The sequence below is a fragment of the Populus nigra genome, chromosome 4, assembly GCF_951802175.1.
Source record: "Populus nigra chromosome 4, ddPopNigr1.1, whole genome shotgun sequence".
Classification (NCBI taxonomy): domain Eukaryota; kingdom Viridiplantae; phylum Streptophyta; class Magnoliopsida; order Malpighiales; family Salicaceae; genus Populus; species Populus nigra.
This window is the reverse complement of record NC_084855.1, coordinates 19,991,216-20,016,004: the sequence shown is the minus strand read 5'-3', so window position 1 is coordinate 20,016,004 and position 24,789 is coordinate 19,991,216. Positions and strand designations below refer to the sequence as shown.

Genomic DNA, 24,789 nt, shown 5'->3' with positions numbered 1-24,789 from the left:
TAAAAAATTCCTCTCAATTCTTTAATTATGTGGTACTGACCAATCTTATAATGCTGTAATTTTTTGAGGTCTGTTACTATTCCATTGCCAAACATAATATGCCTCAAATACTCAACTTTCTTCTCACAAAAAGTACACTAGGATCTTTTTGCAAAGAGTTCTTGAGATCATTATGTTCCTCTTGGTGATTGCCTCATTGGACTCTTCCTGCCATCTAGCATGTTCAAAGGCTTGTAGTAGTGTAGTTGGCTTGAGAATCTTTAGCACAGGCTTGATATCCTCTTTGTGTTCGCTTGTAAAACTAGATACATAATAGGCTTTTGACAGAGAGGAATTTAGTACACTTATTAAGGACTTAAGTTCTTTAAACTTCACATATTCCTCTACCTCTTTTTTCTTATTCTAGCTTATTAAACTCCACCACATCATTTTGATTTCCAAACCTTATACACATTGCTTTAGTGAATTCTTTACAGTTGGATAAATCATCATTTCCCATTAAGAATCCTTCATACCAAATCTTCGCCCTGACTTCAATATACAAGGCAAAAATCTCTAACCATTGATGTACATATACAAAAATGCACTTTAAATAATCTTCTACATTTTATGATCCAACCATAAGGATTATCTCCCCAAAAAATAAGCAATTTTACCCTTGGTATGATTATATTATACCTTATCCTACTTCCTTCTTGAATTCTCAAAACATCTCTCTTATTGCTATTCTAGTGATAGGAGTTGTTTCCTTCCACAATAACTCCTTCCATGATCTCCATCCAAATTAGCCTTGAAGGAATTAAATTTATAGCACTGTCTCCAATTGTGATTGCATTGTTCCATCTTCTTGTACAATTCATCTCCTTTCACCTTTATTTCTATTCTGATCTCCTAAATTTCTTTATTGGTGTGTTATTGTGCTCTTCTAGAGCTCTGATGCAACCATATTATTCAATAGTTTCACCCACATTTAACTAGTGTTTTGCCTATGTTTTATATATAAAATGCCTTGATATTCTTTGTTTTATGTTTTGAAGGCACTTTTGGATGAAAGATGCAAAAAGGAGTAAATTGGAGATAATTGGCAGATTTGACCTTCAGTCGATGTTTTGTGCAGAGCGTGAGCTCTAGAGGTTGAAATGAAGTGATTCCAGTGGAATTAAAAAGGTAACATCCATACCTTTCTGGACATCTAAGGCAAGAAAATAAAATAAGGAAGAGCATGGAAATCGCAGCCTTCAAAGTCAAATCTCGCAATCTGCCAGTGTTAACCTTCGGCCATTCCAACTTGAATATCTGGAGCTACAGAAGTCCAATTGATGCAAACTTAATTTTTTTGGATTCATGACTCAAATTTATATAAACGCTAAAAATTTCAGCCAAAAACGATGTCATATGAGGGAGATATGATTTTTCAAAGATGACATCTGAATTCTGCCAGCAAACAGGTTTCGTGAAGAAACGAGTCCAAATTACGTTCCGAAGCATCTAAACCGATATCCAAGTTTTTATTTCAGCAATTTAGCTCCTCTAAGTCAAAGCTTGAAGATTTCATGCAAGGCTATTTCTTCTTTTTTAGGAAAATAGTTATTGAAGTACTTAAATGTAAACAGTCTACTTAATGGAGGACTATTTTGTAAAATAGAGACCTAGGGTTTCCTAGGATATAAAAAGAATGAGAGAAGAGAAGTGGGGGAGCCAGTCAAGGAGAGAAAAACGCCCCCTTCCTCTAAGAAACCCTAAATTATGCATTCTTCCTTCTTTTTGATTAGTTGTTCAACAAACATGCAAGGCTAAACACTTTTTCTTGGTTGCAAGGACACGGAAACCTTCGGATTTCAAGAACTGTGAGATTTATTTTACCTTTTCTTTTTAGTTTATATGATGAATATGTTTGTTCTCCTATGCTTATTTTTCCTATGATTGTTTATTTTAATTGCTAGAGCGGACTCTAAGTTATTATTGTAGACAATCTATTGTTAAGTTTGATATCAAAACCGGAGTTGTGGTATATGAACTTGTGAAGCAACTGAGTTTAATAATTGTGGCGGATCTACGTTATTAATCTTAGGGAGAACATTCAATCAAATCAAACATAGACTGCGGACAGTTATGTTTTCTTGATTAATCAACTTATCTAGTTCTTAAGGCTGCCATTGAATTAAATTACTAGTGCGGACACTGTGGTTGTTTGATGGTTAGGGCTAGTTATACGGCGGATCCGTTAACTAACCAATGTTAAGAAGAGATAAATATTCAGAATATAAATTGATGTTTCGTTTCCATGATCAGTTCTGATTTCTGTAGGTGGATGTGTGCTTGTGACCAAGGTTTGTTCTCTTGATAATTTTCTAATTTTATTAAATTTAGTTTGATAGTTTTCTGTTTTCTTTTGCTTTAGCCTAGATAACGTCCAACCCCCCCCAACTTGCATATCATCTAGCATAAAAATCCGACTTGAATCTTCCTCTTGGGATCGACCCCTTGCTTGCTCTATACTATCTTGTGTGTTGTGTTTGAAGCTAGGGTAATTAATTTGTGCGACCGCGACATCGCAACAAATTTTGGCGCCGTTGCCGGGGAAGTAATTTTAGTTGATTCTTGTGCTATTATTTTTATTTACTGTGATTGTTATTTCTTTTTCTGAAAAAAAAACAGAATTTTTGTTTGCTGCGGTACTGTTCATTACGGCAGCGGTACTGTTCAAAATAGATTTTTTGGTGGAATTAGGTATCGACCGTTTGTTTCCTGAAGGGAAACGACGTTCTAAACAGGACTAGTGGTAAACCACTAGTCCCACCCTATCGAGGCCAAATTCCGCTGTTTTCTAGGGTTTTTAGGCAGTTTTTGTTTTCTACCGTAGGATTTTCGTACAATTTGCATTGTTTTCGATCTCTTGTGTGGTTGGTTTATTTTGAGTTTTCTTGATGATTTATGCCAGTAACCCGTTCTACTAATCAAAGTCAAGTGCATTTGGATCTCGAAATAGAAAAAACTTTACGCAGGTTACGAAAGGAAGCTCGCCTTAACACCATGGCTATTGCACGACAACAAACACTCAAAGAGCTTGCTGCTCCTAACGTGGAAAATCAGCCATTGTGCATAAACATCGACAATAATGTAAACTTTGAGCTCAAATCTGGTTTTATACATTTGCTACCAACTTTCAATGGTCTTGCAGGAGAAGATCCTCATACTCATCTCAAGGAATTCCATATGGTTTGCGTTGGCATGAAACCGAATGGAGTTGATGAAGAACAGGTTAAGTTGAAAGCTTTCCCTTTCTCTTTAAAAGGGGCAGCAAAGGCATGGCTTTTCTCCATTCTACCAGGTTCAATTGGAACGTGGAATGGCATGAAGAAGATCTTCCTTGAGAAATATTTCCCAGCATCTCGAGTTGCCAATATAAGGAAAGAAATATGTGGGATTCGACAATCTCATGGAGAGACACTTTCCAAGTATTGGGAAAGATTTGAGCAACTGTGTATTCAATGCCCTCATCATCAAATACCCGATCAACTACTCATTCAATATTTCTATGAAGGATTGATGCCTACTGACCGTAGTATCATTGATGCTGCAAGTGGAGGGGCATTGGTAGATAAGACACCCGAGGCTGCACGCCAATTGATCTCAAACATGGCAGCCAACTCGAAACAGTTTAGCACTCGTGGAGACTTCGCAAACAAACGAGTAAATGAGGTAAGTATTTCTAACCTTGAGAATAAAGTTAATGATCTTACTTCTCTTGTGCGTTCTTTGGCTTGTGGCAATATACAATAGGTGAAAGTTTGTAGCATATGCTCCTTACAAGGACATGCTTCAGATATGTGTCCAACAATGCAAGAAGATTACATTGAACAAGCTAATGCAGTTGATGGAGCATTCAATGGACAACCTCAGCGTAAGTATGATCCTTTTTCCCACACGTACAATCCTGGATGGAGAGATCATCCCAACCTACGGTATGGGAACCAGCCTCAACAAGGCAATCAAGGCTGACAATTCCATCCCCATGGATTTCAGCCCCAACAGAATTATCAAGCAAGACAACCCCCTCCATTCACAAACTCCAATGTTATGGGGTCGTCATCCAGTGATGATCTTCGTGAGATGATGAAAACTTTGGCTTCTAACACTGTGACCTTGCAACAAAATGTCATGTCTTTTCAACAGGAAATAAGGTCAAGTATTCACAACTTGGAGAAGCAAATGGGGCAAGTAGCTTCAAGTGTAGGGAAATTGGAAGCACAAATGAATGGAAAGTTACCCTCCCAAGCATTAAATCCAAAAGAAAATGTTAGTGCGATCATGCTGCGAAGTGGGAAAGAAATTGAAGAGAAAAGGTCGAAACAAATTGAGATGGAGGAAGAAGAAGAGATAGAAACTGAATTGAGTACAAAGAACAAACATCCTCCTCCTCCACAAACTAAAATAAAGACCAACACTCCAAAGGTAACTCCTCACTCAATTAATTCCAGTTTTAAAACAATTCCACCCTTTCCTGTGAGTTCTTCTAGGTCAAAGAAAGAAGACAAAGAAAAAGAGATTTTAGAGGTTTTCAAGAAAGTAGAACTCAACATTCCTTTGCTTGATGTTATCAAGCAAATTCCCAAGTATGCAAAATTCTTGAAGGAGTTGTGTACTACCAAGAGAGCTTTCAAACTGAAAGGTCATGAAACGGTAAGTATGGGTGAAGTTGTATCTGCCGTTGTTCAAAAGAATCTCCCTTTGAAACAAAAAGACCCAGGTGCGTTTACTATCCCATGTGTTATTGGTAATGCTAGTTTCAAAAGGGCCTTATGTGATTTAGGTGCATCCATTAGTGTTATGCCTAAACATGTTTATGATTCTCTTAGTCTTGAGCCTTTGAATAAAACTAGCATTGTAATACAACTTGCTGATCGTAGTTTTGTTTACCCACTTGGTGTGATAGAAGATGTCCTAGTCAAGATTGATAGTTTGGTCATTCCATGCGACTTTTATATTCTTGATATGGAACATGATTCTTGTGATTCATCAAACAACACTCCTATATTGTTTGGGAGACCATTCTTGAAAACTGCCAATACAAAAATTGATTGTGGTAAGGATACTTTGTCTATGGAGGTAGGAGATGAAAAAATTGAATTTAATTTTCATGATGCAATGACATATCCTTATAGCAATGTTTATTCTATCACATGTTATGACCAAGTTGATAAGTGTGTGCAGCAAGTTTATGATTTTGATAGTGAGGATGGATTAAGCGTAGCTTTGAGCTATGACTATGATTTTACCAAGATAGAAGAGATGGACAGGCATATATGTGTTCCCCAAAACATGCATGAACCAGTATTGGCTTTGCAAGCTTTGCAAACTGTTCCCCATGATGCAGGAGTCATTTACCCCATTATGGACAATGAATGGGTGGCGCCTATCCTTTTGGTGCCCAAAAAGATTGGAATTACATTGGAAGAAATACAAAATGATACTTATAAGAATGCAAGGATTTACAAAGAAAAGACTAAGAGTCTTCATGACCGAATGCTTACAAGAAAGGAGTTTCATGTTGGAGACAAAGTCTTTTATCATTCGCGTTTGAAACTTTTTCCTGGAAAATTGCGCTCTTGTTGGATTGGACCCTTTGTTGTTTCTAATGTTTTTCCTTATGGTGCAGTTGAAATTACAAGTTTAGAAACCAACAAAGTACTCAAGGTCAATGAGCATCGTTTGAAACCTTTCTATGAAGGTTGGATGGCAAAACTCACCGCTTCTGTAGAGTTAGCTGAACCAATCTATGAAGAATGAGCATGCCACATGTCAAGCCAATGACATAAAACAAAAGCGCTTACTGGGAGGCAACCCAGCACAAAAAGAAAAAAAAATCAGATTTGCTTTCTTTTCCCTTGTCTTTTATTTTTCACATTTTACTTTATTTTTGTCATTCTCCAATATTCCTTTTCTTTTATTTCAACATTGAGGACAATGTTATGTTTTAAGTGTGGGGGTATTGGGAGAATGTTGGTTTTCTAATTTTGGTTTTCTTTGTTATTTTTCAAAATAAAAAAAAAATTATGTTTGATCTTTTGAACTCCCATTGGTTTTTGAGAATATGAGTATTATGTATGAGAATTAGTTGAGATAGATGAAGATATAAATCGAATGAAGGAGTGTGTATGCAAGTTTTAAGGTTTAATTGGTTTAGGGATTGACTTTGAGAATATGCCATGTTGACTTTATAGTGTTATACCAATGCAAGCTTTTGAGCCTTCAACATTATATTCTTTGATTGTGCCTTCTTTCAATGATATGTATCTTTAGAACTTGCTTCATATCTTGTTGAGATTACATTCATATTACATACATACATGAAGATGATAAAGGCATTAGGAATTTTAACCACTTGAGCCAAAAAGCCAACCTATAGCATATTATCCTTAGTAAACCCCTTTTGAGCTTCTTTATCTTTTCTTTGCTTTATCCATGTATAAGCCTTAACTTTATATATGTTTTCCTTTTCCCTTGGCCAAGGATTAGTAGAGCATATACTGATGATATCTCATGGAATTATGGTTGGAAATTATGTGAAAAGAAAGAAGAAGTGATGCTTGATGAAAAGATGGGAAAAGTTGCCAAAGGTAAAAAAAAAAAAAAAAGGAAAGAAAAAGAAAAAAAAGAAAAAGAAAAGAAAAAGAAAAAGAAAAAAATGTTCCTTTATGTTCTTAAGATTTTATATTGAAAAAGCTTGAAATCAAAAGAAGTTAAGCATTGGTGATTAAAGATGGAAAATTTATGTGCTTTGATGGAATATCTTGTTTGAAATATCATTTTTCAGAATGTTCTACTTTCTTTGGTTTGAACCTTTTTCTTTTACTCTCTTTTACCTCACCTTTACCTTATCCCCATTACAACCAGAAAATAAGACCTTTTGATTCATGCATTGTTTGTAATATGTTATTAATGGAGATGAGATTGAAGAGCAAGCTTATAGTAGAACATATTCATTGATTGAATTTGAGAGATTTAAACACATAAGCCCTAAACACGTGAGTGTTGGAGTATATATCAATGAGAGGACCTATCACTTTGGCATGGCATAGATTTCATTTAAATCCCGACGATTAATTAAGTTTTGAAGTTTGCATGTAAATAAATTCATGAAAATTTATACTCTTTATCCTTCTTAATTGTGTTCTTGTTTATAATGCATATATTCTTGGATATTGATGGGAGATTAGAAGATTAGTCATAGTGATTTCATTTAATTTAACTTCAACTTGGTTTTACCTATCCTTTCTCGAGGACGAGCAAGAGGTAAGTGTGGGGGTATTTGATGCAACCATATTATTCAATAGTTTCACCCACATTTAACTAGTGTTTTGCCTATGTTTTATATATAAAATGCCTTGATATTCTTTGTTTTATGTTTTGAAGGCACTTTTGGATGAAAGATGCAAAAAGGAGTAAATTGGAGATAATTGGCAGATTTGACCTTCAGTCGATGTTTTGTGCAGAGCGTGAGCTCTAGAGGTTGAAATGAAGTGATTCCAGTGGAATTAAAAAGGTAACATCAATACCTTTCTGGACATCTAAGGCAAGAAAATAAAATAAGGAAGAGCATGGAAATCGCAGCCTTCAAAGTCAAATCTCGCAATCTGCCAGTGTTAACCTTCGGCCATTCCAACTTGAATATCTGGAGCTACAGAAGTCCAATTGATGCAAACTCAATTTTTTTGGATTCATGACTTAAAGTTACATAAACTCTCAAAATTTCAGCCAAAAAAGATGTCATATGAGGGAGATATGATTTTTCAAAGAAGACATCTGAATTCTGCCAGCAAACAGGTTTCGTGAAGAAACGAGTCCGAATTACGTTCCGAAGCATCTAAACCGATATCCAAGTTTTTATTTCAGTAATTTAGCTCCTCTAAGTCAAAGCTTGAAGATTTCATGCAAGGCTATTTCTTCTTTTTTAGGAAAATAGTTATTGAAGTACTTAAATGTAAACAGTCTACTTAATGGAGGACTATTTTGTAAAATAGAGACCTAGGGTTTCCTAGGATATAAAAAGAATGAGAGAAGAGAAGTGGGGGAGCCAGTCAAGGAGAGAAAAACGCCCCCTTCCTCTAAGAAACCCTAAATTATGCATTCTTCCTTCTTTTTGATTAGTTGTTCAACAAACATGCAAGGCTAAACACTTTTTCTTGGTTGCAAGGACACGGAAACCTTCGGATTTCAAGAACTGTGAGATTTATTTTACCTTTTCTTTTTAGTTTATATGATGAATATGTTTGTTCTCCTATGCTTATTTTTCCTATGATTGTTTATTTTAATTGCTAGAGCGGACTCTAAGTTATTATTGTAGACAATCTATTGTTAAGTTTGATATCAAAACTGGAGTTGTGGTATATGAACTTGTGAAGCAACTGAGTTTAATAATTGTGGCGGATCTACGTTATTAATCTTAGGGAGAACATTCAATCAAATCAAACATAGACTGCGGACAGTTATGTTTTCTTGATTAATCAACTTATCTAGTTCTTAAGGCTGCCATTGAATTAAATTACTAGTGCGGACACTGTGGTTGTTTGATGGTTAGGGCTAGTTATACGGCGGATCCGTTAACTAACCAATGTTAAGAAGAGATAAATATTCAGAATATAAATTGATGTTTCGTTTCCATGATCAGTTCTGATTTCTGTAGGTGGATGTGTGCTTGTGACCAAGGTTTGTTCTCTTGATAATTTTCTAATTTTATTAAATTTAGTTTGATAGTTTTCTGTTTTCTTTTGCTTTAGCCTAGATAACGTCCACCCCCCCCCCCCCAAATTGCATATCATCTAGCATAAAAATCCGACTTGAATCTTCCTCTTGGGATCGACCCCTTGCTTGCTCTATACTATCTTGTGTGTTGTGTTATTGTGCTCTTCTAGAGCTCTTAGTCTGTTATTGTCTACCATGATGGGTTAGAAGTGTTTGAGTGGATCTTTTTTTAGCTCTAATACCACATTGTCAAGAAAGGTTTTGACAATGGAGTTGATATAAAATAAATATTGAGAGATAGAGAAGTAGAGATAAGAAGAAGAAGCTCTGTAATTTTTCACATAAAGGAATTCTTATCAATTACTTGCTTAACACGTTTTTTACATCATGTATTTATACTAGTATAGCTCTGCTTATTCTTTGGTAGCAACTAACTTTCTTTAACTAATCTAACATAATTAACTAACAATTACACATATTAAATGCTTGAAAACTATTGCTGCTAAGTTGCTGCCTCCAGTTCTATTGATCTTACCGAATTGCCATTATTACTAAGCTTTTTCTTCTTGCTTACATAACATATGATGACCGACCATCATACTCTAACTTTCATATTTTTCGATGCTTTCTGAACTTGGATTTGAATGGCTTATTCAAATCAACTTCATCTCTAAATCCGCACAAACTTTGCCCCCTGTGCTGGTCCACTCTATGCTTTCATCCACTAAAAGAGTTCGTCCAAGCTTAATTCCTATTCAAGTCAAAATTAATTTATTATTACACTCCACAAGAAGCTTGAGAATTTTTGACCCAAACAACTAGATAATATTCATTTTCCATATCAGCCAATCCTAGATCCTATTGAAGTTTACTCAAATTAGCCACCAGAAACTTATAGCTAGTCTTTCTGCCATGTATCTTAAAAATCAATATTTCCTGCCATGACTTCCAAATGCGTTTCTTACCTATAGAAAAAGATATATATCAGGGAACTCCTCATCCTCCTCCCCTTTTATTCAATTCTTCTTCTTTAGAAAAAAAGTACATCCTCATCTCAATCATCCATTAATGTAGCAGCTCAAGTAGAACTTATTAATGTTTCCTTATAGGAACTTTTCTGAGGTAGCATCATCCCTCATATCCAAAATATGAAGGGACTCTAGAATTTCATGGGGTTTCTCTCCATTCATTTTATTTGTTTCCATTCTATTCTTATGAGCAATCAAATCATCTTCTTGTCAGCTAACACGACATTAGGTAAACCTATGAGCTTTGTTTGGGAAATTTTATGATCCTAATAAGTCACACACTAGATGGATAGAAGGAGTTAGAGGAAAAAAATATTTTTTTTTTTGATGGATATGAATTTAATTTTTTGTTTCATCATTTGTTTCTTTTAAAAGTAAGCCTATAATAACTCCTTGTACTAAGCACCATAATTTTTTTTGAAGAAGGTACAACAAATACAATGTCCAATACAATTCATAAATAAAGTAATAGGGTGAAAAATATTGATTTCAATAAATAGGCTTGACTTTCTTCAAACACACATAACTTTTACTCTTTGAGAATTTGAATATGTTTTTGTTAATTTGTTAATGTGATGTAGCTCATGTAATATAATATCCAAAATGGTTTGTTTTTTCTAAACAAATGTGTTTATATTAAAAAGGTATTGAAGAAATTCTCTTCAAGAGGAAAGGATTGAAATTCTTTTCAAGTCGAAGGTGGTACATTAATGAGATGATCTACAAGGTCAAGCCTCAAAGGCTCTCTTTTATCCATCCGACCATTAATGAGATGATCTATATATAGAGAGAGAACAACTAAATTTTTTTATTACTTTTCTATTACAAGTAAAATCTTTGTATTTTGTTCACTTTTTATATGCTATATGTTGTTCAAAATATAGCATATATATTATTACTAAGGGACTTTTAGTCAGCAACCTACTATTTTTAGAAAATGATGTTTCTTCAATATTGTCATGATGCTATGAATGTTAGACGTGTTGTGTGTGTGTGTGTGAATATATATATATATATATATATATATATATATATATATATATGTGGTTGTTCATAGCGCTACAAAAATTAGGCGCACACTTAGGATTATAAAGCAAATCGGAATTTTTAAGAACACAAATTTCAAATAACAACTGATTAGGAGATTCAGTACCCCGAGATTCCAGAAGATCTAAGGAGCTCTAGATATTCTGTTCTTTAACAATCCCTTTCTACTAGCTAGCTAGTTGCCTTCTTGAAGACGATGCTGCAAGGATACGCTACAATTTCTAAGTAGCTGGTCAGAGAAAAAAGAAAAAGAAAAGGAGGAAAATGTCGTGAAGAGATCAACATGCTGTTCAATGTACAATAGAAACCCTGCATTGCTTTAAATTATTTCAAGTAGCATCAATTCTTTCAGAGAGCTTATAATGAGCAATAATCCTTTAAGAAAGTGGCAAAGATAGAAGAAGAAAGTGATAGAAAGCGCTGAGAAAAATGCATGCATTATTATATATTACAGATGAAACTATAAATGCCATGCCATGCCATATAATGAATACTCTTGTTTCTCTCTAGCTCAAACCCCTCTTCCATTCACTTGGTGTGTGGATCCAATGTTTATCCATGCCATTTTTAATTAACAAAGCAATTTCGGATGATTGGTGCCTATGGAACCGATTAGAAACGTAGAACGTTATTGAATAAATTATGAACTTTTTTTTTTAAAAATAATTGATAGCAAAATGCATGCTAGATTAAACCCTTGCTATATCACATGGTCAAGATATCATTACTAAAGCAGCTAGTATGAGCACTCACGTTGAAAATCCACTTTATTTCTTCAGTATGCATGCACATTTTTATTGGTTTTGATTTGAAATGATGATCCATTGAACGGAACACAGTCATTAACCGACTTAACTATGGCCGGCGATTCGCTGGGATTTTTCCAGTTCAATGCATGTTATGAACTTAATAGCTAAGGATACTCAGTACCTAAAGATTACAATTCGTACGTGACTTTAGTTAGAGATTTCAGCTTCCATTCCAGCCAATATCTACATTCTTCCGGGTGCTGCCATTTAACTTTTTCATACAAGTTGCTTTGACCCACATGCTTGCAATTCAGTATTTAACGCAAGAACCAGGCATATAGAGGTGGACCATCACTTCGACATAAAACAAGTTGCTGAAGGTCTAATGGCATGCTGCTTACATTTTCACATAATTTCAACTGGCATGCATTAAACCCCTAACCAAATACCGTCGTCCTTAATCTAAGGATCAAGCTTAGCTTCACTTCAAGCGACCCTAAGCTTGGAGGGGCAGTTACTCAAGTAAATGTATCAGTTATTTCAGCACTTTCAAATTCAAAAATTGGTTATTACATAAGCTCACTACTGTATAAGATAATCTCTGGATTATCTCTTTCGTAACAATATTAGGTTTTCAAAAATGATACACAACGAATTGATTCTCTTTTATAACTTGGCAAGGAAAACCAACGAATTTTAATCATTATAAATGTCAGATGAGACTTAAGATGCTCTTAACTTACTCTTACATGACAAATTCCGACAATGTGAAAGAAAGTATGCATGAAACTGCTTTAGTGGTCACATTAACATTTGTTTGCTGCTTTTGGGATTGTTTCTTGAGCATTGAAAAATTTATGTAATCAAATTCTTTTTTAATCTATTAATTCTACAAATTCAATGAATTGTTAGAAATTAACTGTAACTAATTAATTTTACATTAATTAATTTGAATTTGTTCTGATTCAATATTGATTTTGTAAATTTAATGAATTGTCATATTTTTTGATCAGTTTTATTAAATCTTTTCATATTTATTTTTATGTAAATTTAATGAATTGTCAAATCATCTCTAGTTTCCTATATAAATAAGAGTTGATGGATTTCATTTGAAAATGATGACCTCTTTTCTTTCTTCTCATGTTCTCTCCTTCCTCTAGCTCTTTAGGTTTTGTTGTTCTAGATATAAAATTTGTGCAAGTTTCCTACTTTGTAGGCTTGATTGTAAGTGCATCATTTTGAGGTATTGTTGTTGGAGTCCTTGCACTAAGAATGTTTGCATCAATTGATAGGCACTTAAGCTTTAAGCATAGATGATACAATCTTGACAACTTTCTTTCCTGTGTTGGTTTTTTATTTGAAATTCTACAAGTAAGGACTTTATTTATTGTTCTATATTTATACTTATATTTTGTTTAATGTATTGGTATGTTACTCTTTTGTGCATTTATTTATAATCCTGCAAATATATGCACTGATTTTGCTAAATAATTTTCTATAATCTTAAGACTTAATCTTTATCTTAATTGTTTATTTCATTTATATATTTGCTTGCCTAAACCTTTGATAAGTGAACTATTTGATTTTATGTTTTATTGCTCAAAGCAATCAATTTTTTTTTTAAATAGAAAAGTACAAACTCTACACAAGATTATGTAGAATTGGTAGGAATGATTCCTTTATCACCTTTTGTTTGTTATGCATTGTAAGACACTTGAGAAGTTTAGTAGTGTGAACTTCAAAATGTGACAACAAAATATTAGGCTCTTGAATGCTTAAGCATTACAAGAAGAAAGTTGAAAACCAACTTATTAAAAATATGAAAGCAATAAGAAGAAAAAAAAGTGGAGAATATGAGGCACTTCCTAGTAAATTTTATTCTCAAAATGATATTATTCATCAAATTACCACTCTTTATTCATCTTAACAAAATGATATTATTGAATGTAAAAACCAAATTTAAAAAAAAAAATGAATACCATGTTGATAAGTTCAAGAATATCCTAGAACTTATTGTGGGAGGCAATTTTGACAATCAAAGTAACAAAGTACCTCACAAGAAAAAAAAAATTTGTTAAAGAATACTTTATGCTGGCCAAAGCTAGTCCCAATGATTTATGTCCATTGTGATAACTATTTAACAGTTGGAAAGGCACAAAGTAATATTTATAATGATAAGTCTAGATATATATATATATATATATATATATATATATATATATATATATATATATATATATATCAAAGACACAATATCATCAAACATTTATTCCCGAATGAAATTATTTTCTTGACTAAGTTAGGTCAAAGAAAAATATTGTGGATCTACTTACTAATAGTTTAACGAGAGATCTTGTGTATAGTTTCATCAAGAGGAATCAAAATGAAGTCTTTAAAGATAAAAAAGTGTCATGATGGTAACCATACCTAGTTGATTAAAGATTCTTAGATCTAGGTTCAAAAAGAAAACTAAGTTATATGATATTCTCTATAATACTACGAAATAAGAATTTCCTTCTTATTTTTATGGTGGAAAAGAGTGTTAGCTACAACATGACTATAGTGTTAGCTACAAAATGTATGCTCTTAATGATTCTTATATCTTGGTTTACTTTATGAAATATTTCAAAATACTCTTGATAAAAGATCATATATATAAGTAAGAAATATAATAACTTGTATGAAACTTTCTAAAACTTGAATTTTCTAAAGCATTCATGAAACTAGTTATTTAGAGCAAAAAATATAAACACAATAGTGAAAATTATAAAGAATTCTAGGAAAGGAACTATGTGACCACAATTATTTTAGTTTATATAAAAGGTTGATTAGTTCAAGATATTGTATTTACTAGTTAGCCATGTAATCAAATTTTTTTATTGATATATATGGAATGTTGTAAAAAAAATTATAAGTGAATGTGGATTCCATCATATTTCTTTGAATCTAATATGACTCACTGATTATGTAAATCTATTCGAATTCATTGATTCTGCAAGTTCAATGAAATATTAGGTTCATTCATCAGTTTCATTTAATCTTTTCAGATTCATTGTAAAATGATGAAGATGGAAAAATTTGATGCTCTCTCTTCCTTCTTTGCTCGTGTTCTTCTTCCTCTGGCTTTAGTTAAGTCATTCATCTAGTTCATGATTAAAGGTGCATCCTTTTATAGTATTATTGTTAGAATCCTAAAAGACTACTGGCACTATTTGCCCCAATTAACTAACAATCAAGCCGAACAATACTTAAGAATAACTTTATTTCCTACGCTGTTTTTTATCCAAAATTCTACAAATACTAAATTTATTATTTTATGTTTGTACTTAACTTTTATTGAATGTGTTGGTGTGTTAATTCTTAATTCACGTGTTTATAATTTTGCAAAGATATCATTGGTTTTACTAAACAATCTTCTACATCAGAATCATGCACGTGTGTGTTCGTCTCTTTGTCTTTTCTCAGTTTATAAGCTCACACGGCAATAATAGTGTTCTTAACTTCGGTCTGCCAACTGGAAGGCTACATATAGGCCAGCTTTTGCGTACTTTGCCTGAGTCTAGTGCTAAATATATCTGCATACCTAGGGCTGTATATTTGCAAAAAAAAATTACGTGCATGAACCTTGTTTACGGGATGGATCAAACATAATCAATTAGTTGGTGCAACGGATCCTAGTGTCTGGAATTGGTCGTTGCAGTTAATTCTATTCTAGCTAGTTGCGTATATTTTGATGACAGTGTGATTGGTTTAACCAATAGACCAAGTTAATCTAATTATGTTCCTATAATCCTATCGAATAACAATAACAATAACAATAATAATAATAATAATAATAATAATAATAATAAGAAGAAGAAGAAGAAGAAGAATTTCATGTAATTATGTATGTATAGCATGAGAGCTAGAACCAGAATGCTATCATTACACCTAAAGTTCAGCTTTAGCGCAAGCATGCACAGTACTTTCCACATTGAGTATCTACGAAAATTTACTTTTATCGATTAGTTGGTCCAGAAACCTAACTGTCAACATGCTAACAATTTTGGGCAACCATGATGAGGTTGTTTTTTTTCCCACCCTTTTTCTGGTGAAAGTGATCAGTGATTTTATCAAGGTTTTACGAAAGAAGCAAACAAGGAGAAGGCTAGGCAACCAAACAAACATATCACCAAAAAGAAAGCAGGGCACATCAATAGAGACTAGCGTAGAAAATGACAGGCAGGTGAGCAGGTGGATTGGGTTGTTACTTGTGCCATCAGAATTGGTATCTAGTGCCAGCACTTGCAAGGTTGAATGGCTAGATTTGTTGCATGAATTAGGTTATGGACTGTATTAAAAGAGGGATAATTACAGAGATACTAGATGTGGATTCCTGAAGTCTGTTCTCTTCGTGTATCTTAATGCAGGCCTACGCACTCATATTCCTATGATTTACTGTGCCATTTGTTTCAGTTTTCTGTATTGACAGCTACATACATGCATACGATGATGCCTAAAAGTTTTCCTTTAATTTGTTAAACTTATATTTGTGGTTATTATTGGAAATTATACAATATAGGATGTATATAATTAGAAAAATATTAATAGACTTAATTTTGTGTTATAATCTTTATATTAACTATTATATACTACCCGACGAATATAAATAAAAAAAGTTGACTAACTAATTAATCAAGCCACTTATTCTTTTCAACTTGAAATCATAGTTTTAACACATTAAAACTCTCTTTCCCTCACTCTGCCATGGCTATTTGTCGTGCCCTCCTTCTCATATGGTTGCTGTTGATGGTTCTTTTCTTTAGACTAATATATATGATTCGATCACTATATATATGTAGAAGACAAAAATATTATTTAATGAATTAGCAATTGTACTTTGCTAACTAGTTTCTCTGGAGGATTTCAATTTATACGTGTTTCGTGGTTTTTTGCGGTGAGTTCAAAGACTAAATAACAAGCATCGCGATTAAGACAAAACGTCTTTCGTATGCAGATCTTCATAGTCATCTCCTTACCCATGAGTTCTTTCACAAGACTTCCCTTCAATTCATGGTTGTTACTCCTTTTTATTATCCACGCTAGCTCAGCTACCATCAGCTAATGTTGCACACCATTAGTCCTTAGGTTTGTATAACAACAATCCAAATTTAAGTCATGGAAGAGGACGATTTCATGAAAGCTGGCGTTCCAATAACAATCAAAACAATACCTATAACAGGTCTGATTTTCATAGTTTTCAGGGGTCTTATAATAACAGCTAGAGACAAAACAATTGGCAACAAAACATAAGGAATAATGGCTCTTCATAATGGTTTAATAACTGTTCTTTTGCGAATAATGTCAAGTGCCAACTTTGCCTATCTTTTGGTCATACAACCCCTCAATGTTCTCAGCTTTACATCCATGGACAACAGTTGAATACCATTATTGCACTTAGTAATGTCTCCTCTCTTAACTCTGTGGATTGGTTTTTGGACACTAGTACAAATCAACATGTTACACCTGCTCTTTCAACTCTGATTGGGTCTGAACCCTATCTTGGTAATGATCTCGTGCATGTTGGTAATGGTAAAGCCTTTTCCATATCTAATATTAGGCATACTACATTACATACTTTATAACTCACTTTTATCTTATCTAATGTTCTCCATGTACTTCATATTACAAAACCATTACTTTTTGTTCAAAAATTTTGTCGTGATAATAATGTCTATTTTGAATTTCTCACATTTGTGTTTTATGTTAAAGATCTCACTACCAAAGCAATGCTCCTTTCCAGTTTAGAGTAACTATGGTCTCTATGTTTTGTCTAAGTCTTTTGCCACGTCAATTCCTAAGGCTTACTAGTCTTTTTGTGTCTCTACTTCTACGGATATCTTACATTGTCGACTAGGTCATCTTTTTTCCTGTGTTTTTAATTTTTTAGTGTCAAATAATAAACTGCTTATACATCTAGACATTCATTTTTATAATGTCATGCATGTCCGCTAGGAAAGTCGTCGCGTCTATTGTTGAGTCACAAAACTTTTACTCCATTTGATTTAATTTTTAGTGATGTTTGGGCCCTACTCCAATTTTTTCCTCTGATGCTTTTTGTTACTTTTTTATTTATATCGATGCATATATGAAATATATATGATATTATCCTCTTGTTGTGAAATCTAATGTATTTTCTATTTTCCATCGTTTTCAAGTTTTTTGTTGAGCGTTAATTTTTATGAAAAAATAAATATATTCAAACTAATTAGGGTAGTGAATAACACAAGTTAAACACTTTCTTTTAGACTATTGATATTCATTACAGTTTAATTTGTTCACGCACTTATGAGTACAATGGCATTGTTGAACGTCATCATCGACATATTGTCGAAAGTGGTCGTACTATTCTTAGATAGTGTAAAGCCCCATTACAATTTTGAAATTATATGTTTGAATCATCAGTGTATCTTATCAATCGTATGCCTACTTTGTCCTCCAAAATAAATCCCCGTTTGAGTGTCTTTTTCATCATACTCCTAATTATGATTTTCTATGTATTTTTAGGTGTTTTTACTTTCCATTTCTACGTCCATATCATGTGCATAAGTTGGAGTTTCATTCTTCTTCATATGTGTTCTTAGGTTATAGCTCCTCTCATCTTGATTATTGTTGTCTTGACCTCACATCTCAACATATTTATATCTCACATCATGTCTGTTTTCATGAATAGTGTTGCCTTTCGACAAATATGAAAAGATGACATAACCCTACAACATCTCTCTACATCATATCCCTACTACCCACTTGCCCAATTTGCTTAATTCACTACTTTTTCCCTCCTTTATACCTACGACCTCTCCACCACCCATATTGCCTACTGTTTCTGCCACCATCGAACAACCCATCAGCCCTACCCTTATGTCACAATTTGCTTGTTTATCTAATGATCATTCTCTAAGTATAGGTTCTCTTTTTTCAGAGTTGCTATTTTCTAGGTCTAATGTTGTTAGTTCTCTTTGTTTTGTTGTTAGTTCACATAGGTCTATTGCTGCTAATCTAGCGTCTTGGTTTGAATTTCCAACTGGGTTGAATTTGGTTGTTGACCTCTCCTCTTGTTTCTACAATAGTATACAGGTTCGGGCTTACTTGCCTTTGGTTCAGTAGTTGGTCAGTGGCATATGGTTCTTCATTTACAACTACTAAAGACAACAAATCTGATTACTTCTTTAGCTTTATCTGCTAGCCCTCTCTCTTGGGCACTCTTTCCTCCTACTTATGGCTTGGCACAATGCTATAAAGGATGAAATTTAAGTGTTATGTTCCAACAACACTTAGTTTTTGGTTCCTTTTCATCCTTTAATGAATGTTGTTGGTCATCGTTAGGTGTACAAGATAAAGCATTGTGTAGATTGTGACATTGAGCGTTATAAGGCTCAATTGGTTGTTAGAGGTTTTATTTAGTAAGAAGGTATTTATTATTCTGAGAATTTCAGTCTTGTCATTAAATAAGTTACTGTTCGTTGGGTTTTCTCCATTGTGGTTTCGCATAGTTGAAAGATTAATCAACTTGATATACATAATGCCCTTGTCAATGGGAAACTTGCCGAAGAGGTATACATGCAGCAACCTTCAGGTTTTGTTGATTCTACTCTTTCCTCTCATGTGTGTCGGTTATATAAGTCTTTATATGGCTTAAAACAAGCTCTTCGGGCATGGTACACTCGCTTAAATGGTTATCTTTTCTCTATTAGCTTTTAAGCTTATAAGGTGGATACTTCATTATTCATCTTGCTTATGGGTGCTAATATCTTTTATCTTCTAGTTTACATTGATGATGATATTTTGCTTATGGGAAGCAATTAAGTCTTGCTTCACCGATTGATATAGTTTTTGAGTTCAGAGCTTAAGCTTTAAGATTTAGGAGTTGTTCATTCTATTAGTGTAGGTCTTATGCTACGACAAGATAAATATATTCTTGACATACTTAATCGAGCAGGTATGTTTTCTTGCAAACCTATTGATACTCTCATGTATACCTCAAAGGTTACTATAGTGCTTGATTGCTTGTTTTCTAATCTTACACGGTTTCATCAAATTATTGGTGCTTTTTAATATCTCTATCTTATAAGACTAGACATTTGTTTTGTTGTTATCAAGGTTTGTCAATTTATGCATGTTCCTACATATACACATTGGATTGATGTTAAACGCATTTTGCATTATCTTCGGGATACGTTTTCTTTTAGCTTACATATCACTCGTAGCTCCTCGTTTGCCTTACATGGTTTTACGGATGCTGAATGGGCTAATAGTGTTGATGATTGTAAGTTTACAAGTGGATATCTTGTCTTTTTTGTTAATACACCAGTTTCTTGGAAATTCGACAAACAATGCATGATTGCTCATTCTTCTACTGAGGTTGACTATAAAGTCTTGACCAATGACATTGCTGAGGTTGTTTGACTTTAATATTTATTGTTAGATTTGCAGATTACTCATACTTTTATGCCTGTGCTTTGGTGTGATAATATAGGTTCTACTTATTAGTTTGGGAATCCCATCTTTCATACTTATACTAAATATGTTAAGGTTGATTATTATTTTGTACATGACAAGGTTGCCAAGAAGGACATTCAAATTCACTTTATCTTTTCCAATGATCAGCTTGTTATTGTTCTTACAAAGCCACTCCATAATATTTTTTTTATTGATCTTTGGTTTAAATTTTCGGTTGATTCTCCACCATCAGCTTGACTGTATTATGAGAAATTACACAATATAGGATGTATATAATTATAAAATATTGACAGGCCTAATTTTATGTTATAATCTTTACATTAACTATTATACATTGCCCTACATATATAAATAAAAAATGTTGGCTAACATTCTATTTTTCTAACACTGCTCAAATTTGGTAATTAAGGGTAAATTACACACATACATACGAGGAGAATGTTTATGATAATAAATTAAGTCAGACATATATTGGAGTAGGAAGAACACAATGAATCTGTAAAACTAGCTTTGAAGCAGTGTCCTTTGAATCTATTGAAGAGCGACTTCAACACATGACATTGATAAAATATCCAGTAGTGTTAAAAAAAACTGTCAAATCCAAAAACTTATTTGATAAGAATTAAAAGAAATGGTTTTATATTAAAGAAATTCACCTCCTCCTTAAGTAGGAGCTGTTTGAACTTTGTTGAGATTTACATAATGATTTTATATTAACTCGTCGTGCAATAAGTATAATTGTAAAATGCGAAAACTGTATATTTATGATGTTTTATTTTGGATCATATACTCACTTCCAATCATCCAACAAGGGTTCAATTCCACGCGAATGAAATGAACAAATAAAAGCATATATTGACATGCAAATGTCCCACAAAATCTGAAATCGGACAACATGCAGATCTATGAAGATACAAAGGGCAGGATACTAATGTTCAAATTACCCTTGTAAAGATCTGCTGCAAGGGTAATTTTTGGAGAGAAAAAGCAGTGGAGAGAGAGAAACGATGCAGATAAGAAGGGAGAATGATATGTTCCTTGAGTTTGAAAAATATTATATATCAAAGTAATAGCATTATTTTACACGGTTTAAAATTTTAATTTGATTGAAAATATAAAGTATAATTTTTTAAAAAAATGGTGGGGCAGGGCTTGAAGTTCGTGTTGTTAAATTAAAAAAACCATGACACCTGATCATTCATGAGGGCAGAAAATCACACTGCTTGATATTTATCAATGTTTATTTAAAGCAGGCAATCTATCATTGAAAAGAAGAGTCAAAAAGTAAATGTGGCAAGGGATTGATTACCATACGTGCACAGATGCTGGAAAGCCAATTGGGATTTTAAGGAAACTGCATCTCAGAGCTTGATTCATCATTTCCTTTGCTTGAAATCTGCTTCTTCCTTTTCTTCTTGTGGGGGATCCCCCTTGCCTTAGCTTGATAGTCCTTTACTTCTCTAAGGTAAACCCGAATAGAAGCATTAGCAAAAGGGTTTGTCTCTAGCGTGCCTCCGTTCTCCTCGTAGGCTGCTCGAAGCCTCCCAATAAGAGCATCAAGGCTGCCCCAAGCTTGTCTAAGAGGGCAAGTACAAGGAGCTGGGGGCTCAGGCTGCCCATAAAACATGCAACTTTGTAGATGAACCTTAGTCTTGCCAAACTGGTCAAGATATCGAAGGAAATCTAGGACATGGTTGCTATTGCACTGAGAAAGTGGAACTGGAGGCCTCTGGTTCTTCAAGTACTGCCCAAAAGTGTTCCAGTCCCTTCTCTTCTGCGACTCATAACGACTAGGCGTTGCTGGTTGTTGATTCTCAATGGATCCTTCAGCTATGTCCTTTCCTCTTTCTCTGGACATCTTTTCCGTGGATGAAGATTAATGTTAATGATCTATATATTTTACTACATATGGTAATTAAGAAATAAGAGAACCGGCGGGGGGGGTAAAGCAATAGCGGATGGGAGTGGGGAGGAAGATGGAGTTCACATCATAGAGGCTGGTGAGTAGACATACCATGGGCCAATGCCGTTGCTTTCTGTTTTCTCTTTTATTTTTTTTCATTTTCATTTTCATTTTCTTTTTTTTTATTGGTGCCCATTATTATTAACTCTACGTTTAGTGTGGGTAGTGATATTTATATTGATAAATAAAACATAGAATTATTGTATGTCCTTTCTAAGTGATTAAACCTCTATCATTTGATCCACACTAGGCACGATTGCTAGGTTTGAGACTCGCTAGCTTTGAGACTCGCTTTGAGACGCAAGGGTTGCTAGGTTTGAGACTCGCTTTGAGACGCAAGGGTTGATGCCAAGCCTTCATTTTTCACAGTAGCATTCCGTTATATAATAATATGATTGTCATTCTTTTATCAAATTATTAAATTGAAAATTTTGAGCAGCCGGGTAAGGTTTAAATACCGGAGAATCTTGATGTTCGGATACCCAAAACTTTTGACTTTTAAATGATTCCAAATTATGATAATTATATCCCTTCTAGCTTGCTGAGTAAAGAAGTCTACTTTTTTTTTTTTTTTTAACTTCTTGAATTCAAACTTTAAAACCAATACTAAGGAGAACTCTTTTTCATGAATGCATCAAACTAGTGTACATAATGATTTCTTAAAATTGTCCCCAAAGTGAATTTAAACTCAATTTACATGGGAAATTAAATTGACACAAGAAATATACCTTTTGTATCGAAAACAATTATGATAATTATTCAACATATGTGCTCTTTATATATTTGGAATCGAAATAAATAATACAAGAATGTGGTAAAATAGCGACAAAATACATTTTGTTGTTCATCAATGGATTTAGATAGAATTACTCAACGTCAAATTCCTTCTATAACCATTTTTTTTTTATTTTTTGGACCAGAGATGGATCAATACCAACAATATTATTCTATGATCATGGCGACGAAAAATCTTAATTTGTTGAAGTCATTAGCGGTGAAATATGTTCTATTCGGTAATTTTCAATGGAATTATTGATAAAATAAAAATAATTAAAAAAATAATAAATATTCTGTTAATAATTCTATTAATAACATGACACATCATTATATGCCGATGAAATTATCGTGGAAAATATTCCATCGCCAGTTTCTGTCGGAAATTATATCAACAAATTTAAAAGTGTTATAACTAACAACAACCCTATCCCTCATTTCTTCTTCTTCCTCTTCCTCTTTTTATATTCCCATAGATGATGCAATCCTAGATTCAACACCAATAGATCTATTAGAGGTTTCATTAGGTTCAGTTACAAGACTTAGAGCTAAAAGGTATTAGGAGGTGATTAATGGACTTCTTCAAGATACATGACTTAAGATGGACTTTGAGAGGATTTAAAAAATAAAGAACAAGCCTTGATTAATTTGATTCGTGTTTAAGGACTTCTAGAGGAGCATTCAGACATTACAAAAAGATTGGAATAAAAAGATTCAAATCTGTTAGTTTTCATCTTTAGCTATTGTTTTGGCCATAGCTAGAGCTAAATAATGCATTTTGATGTGATTCTTATTGCATTGGAAAGAAGACATCCATAATCTTTCAGTGATATATGATAGACATTCTAATTCATCAATAAGAGGGATAACCATACATTTGAAGTTGCGCTTTGATTCTGCTAGTAAATTACAAAATTCAACTTTAGTCTTGTTTTAATTACTTGAACTATTATTTATTTATCTTTTAGTTTAATTTAGAGCTTGTGGCATTTAAGGGTTCATTTTGGTTAGGTTTTATATTATTATTTTAATTATTTTGGGATTTTAATATGTTAAGGTTTATTTATCAAGTTTGGGTCCATTAAGTCAAATTAAGGTTAGCTTTCTACTATATAAATCAATCATTAACATTATTTTTAGTTTATGAAATCTTCTCTAAATTTGCCTAATATTGTGTTCTTGTTTTTCTCTTTGTGTGGTTAGTGATTTCCATATTAAGTTATTGATTGAAATTGCAAACTCTTTGAAGGATTGATCAATTTCGTTGTGATTTATACTTGTTATTTACATCTCATTATAGGCGTAGGGTAAGGGTAACTAAATTGCATAAAACTTTTGTTTTCTAAGGCAAGGTTCTTGTTGGGCCAAGTACTTTTTTTCAACCTTAAATTAGCAATCTAAGTGACAATTTCACATTAGTTTGGTATTAGAGCATAACTAATTTCAAGTTATATCTCTTTAATTTTCATTATTACAAGTAATTCTAGGGTTTTCTTTAGATTTTGCCATTTCTAAGGTTTTTTTTAGATCTTGTCATGTTTAGGGTTTGTTTTCTTATTTTTCTTGATTTCTTTCTCTCTAGGGTTTTGACTAATACAAAAAAAGGAAAAAAATATTGATTCTTGATTAATCTTGATTGTGTGTTCGGTTAAAAAATAAATGAAGAAGAAAACTTTTGACTTTTAAATGGTTCCAAATTATGATAATTATATCCCTTCTAGCTTGCTGAGTAAGGAAGTTTACGTTCTTCTTCTTCTTCTTTTTTCTTTTTAACTTCTTGAATTCAAACTTTAAAATCAATACTAAGGAGCACTCTTTTCCTTGAATGCATCAAACTAGTGTAAATAATGATTTCTTAAAATTTTCCAAAAAGTGAATTTAAACTCAACTTACATGTGAAAATTGACACAAAAAATTAGACGTTTTGTGTCGAAAAAAATTATGATAATTATTCAACATGTGTGCTCTTTATTACAAGAAGGTA

At 33.1% G+C, this 24,789-nt stretch overlaps 1 protein-coding gene across 7 annotated transcripts; it reads right to left on the bottom strand.

The window, feature by feature from the left end:
• Nucleotides 1–10,830: 10,830 nt before the first annotated feature.
• LOC133691570 (protein LIGHT-DEPENDENT SHORT HYPOCOTYLS 10-like) lies at nt 10,831–22,081 on the bottom strand. 7 transcript variants are annotated; one of them, XM_062112131.1, is made up of 2 exons: nt 21,378–22,081; nt 10,831–11,049 (listed from the first exon to the last, which is right to left on the bottom strand). In XM_062112131.1, the coding sequence occupies exon 1, from the start codon at nt 21,924–21,926 to the stop codon at nt 21,414–21,416; it is 513 nt and encodes a 170-aa protein (XP_061968115.1). In that variant the 5' UTR covers nt 21,927–22,081; the 3' UTR covers nt 10,831–11,049; nt 21,378–21,413. The 7 variants fall into 7 exon arrangements, with proteins under 7 accessions (XP_061968115.1, XP_061968117.1, XP_061968116.1 ...); XM_062112133.1 differs by having other exon boundaries at nt 10,831–11,032; XM_062112132.1 differs by having other exon boundaries at nt 21,383–22,081.
• Nucleotides 22,082–24,789: the final 2,708 nt, after the last annotated feature.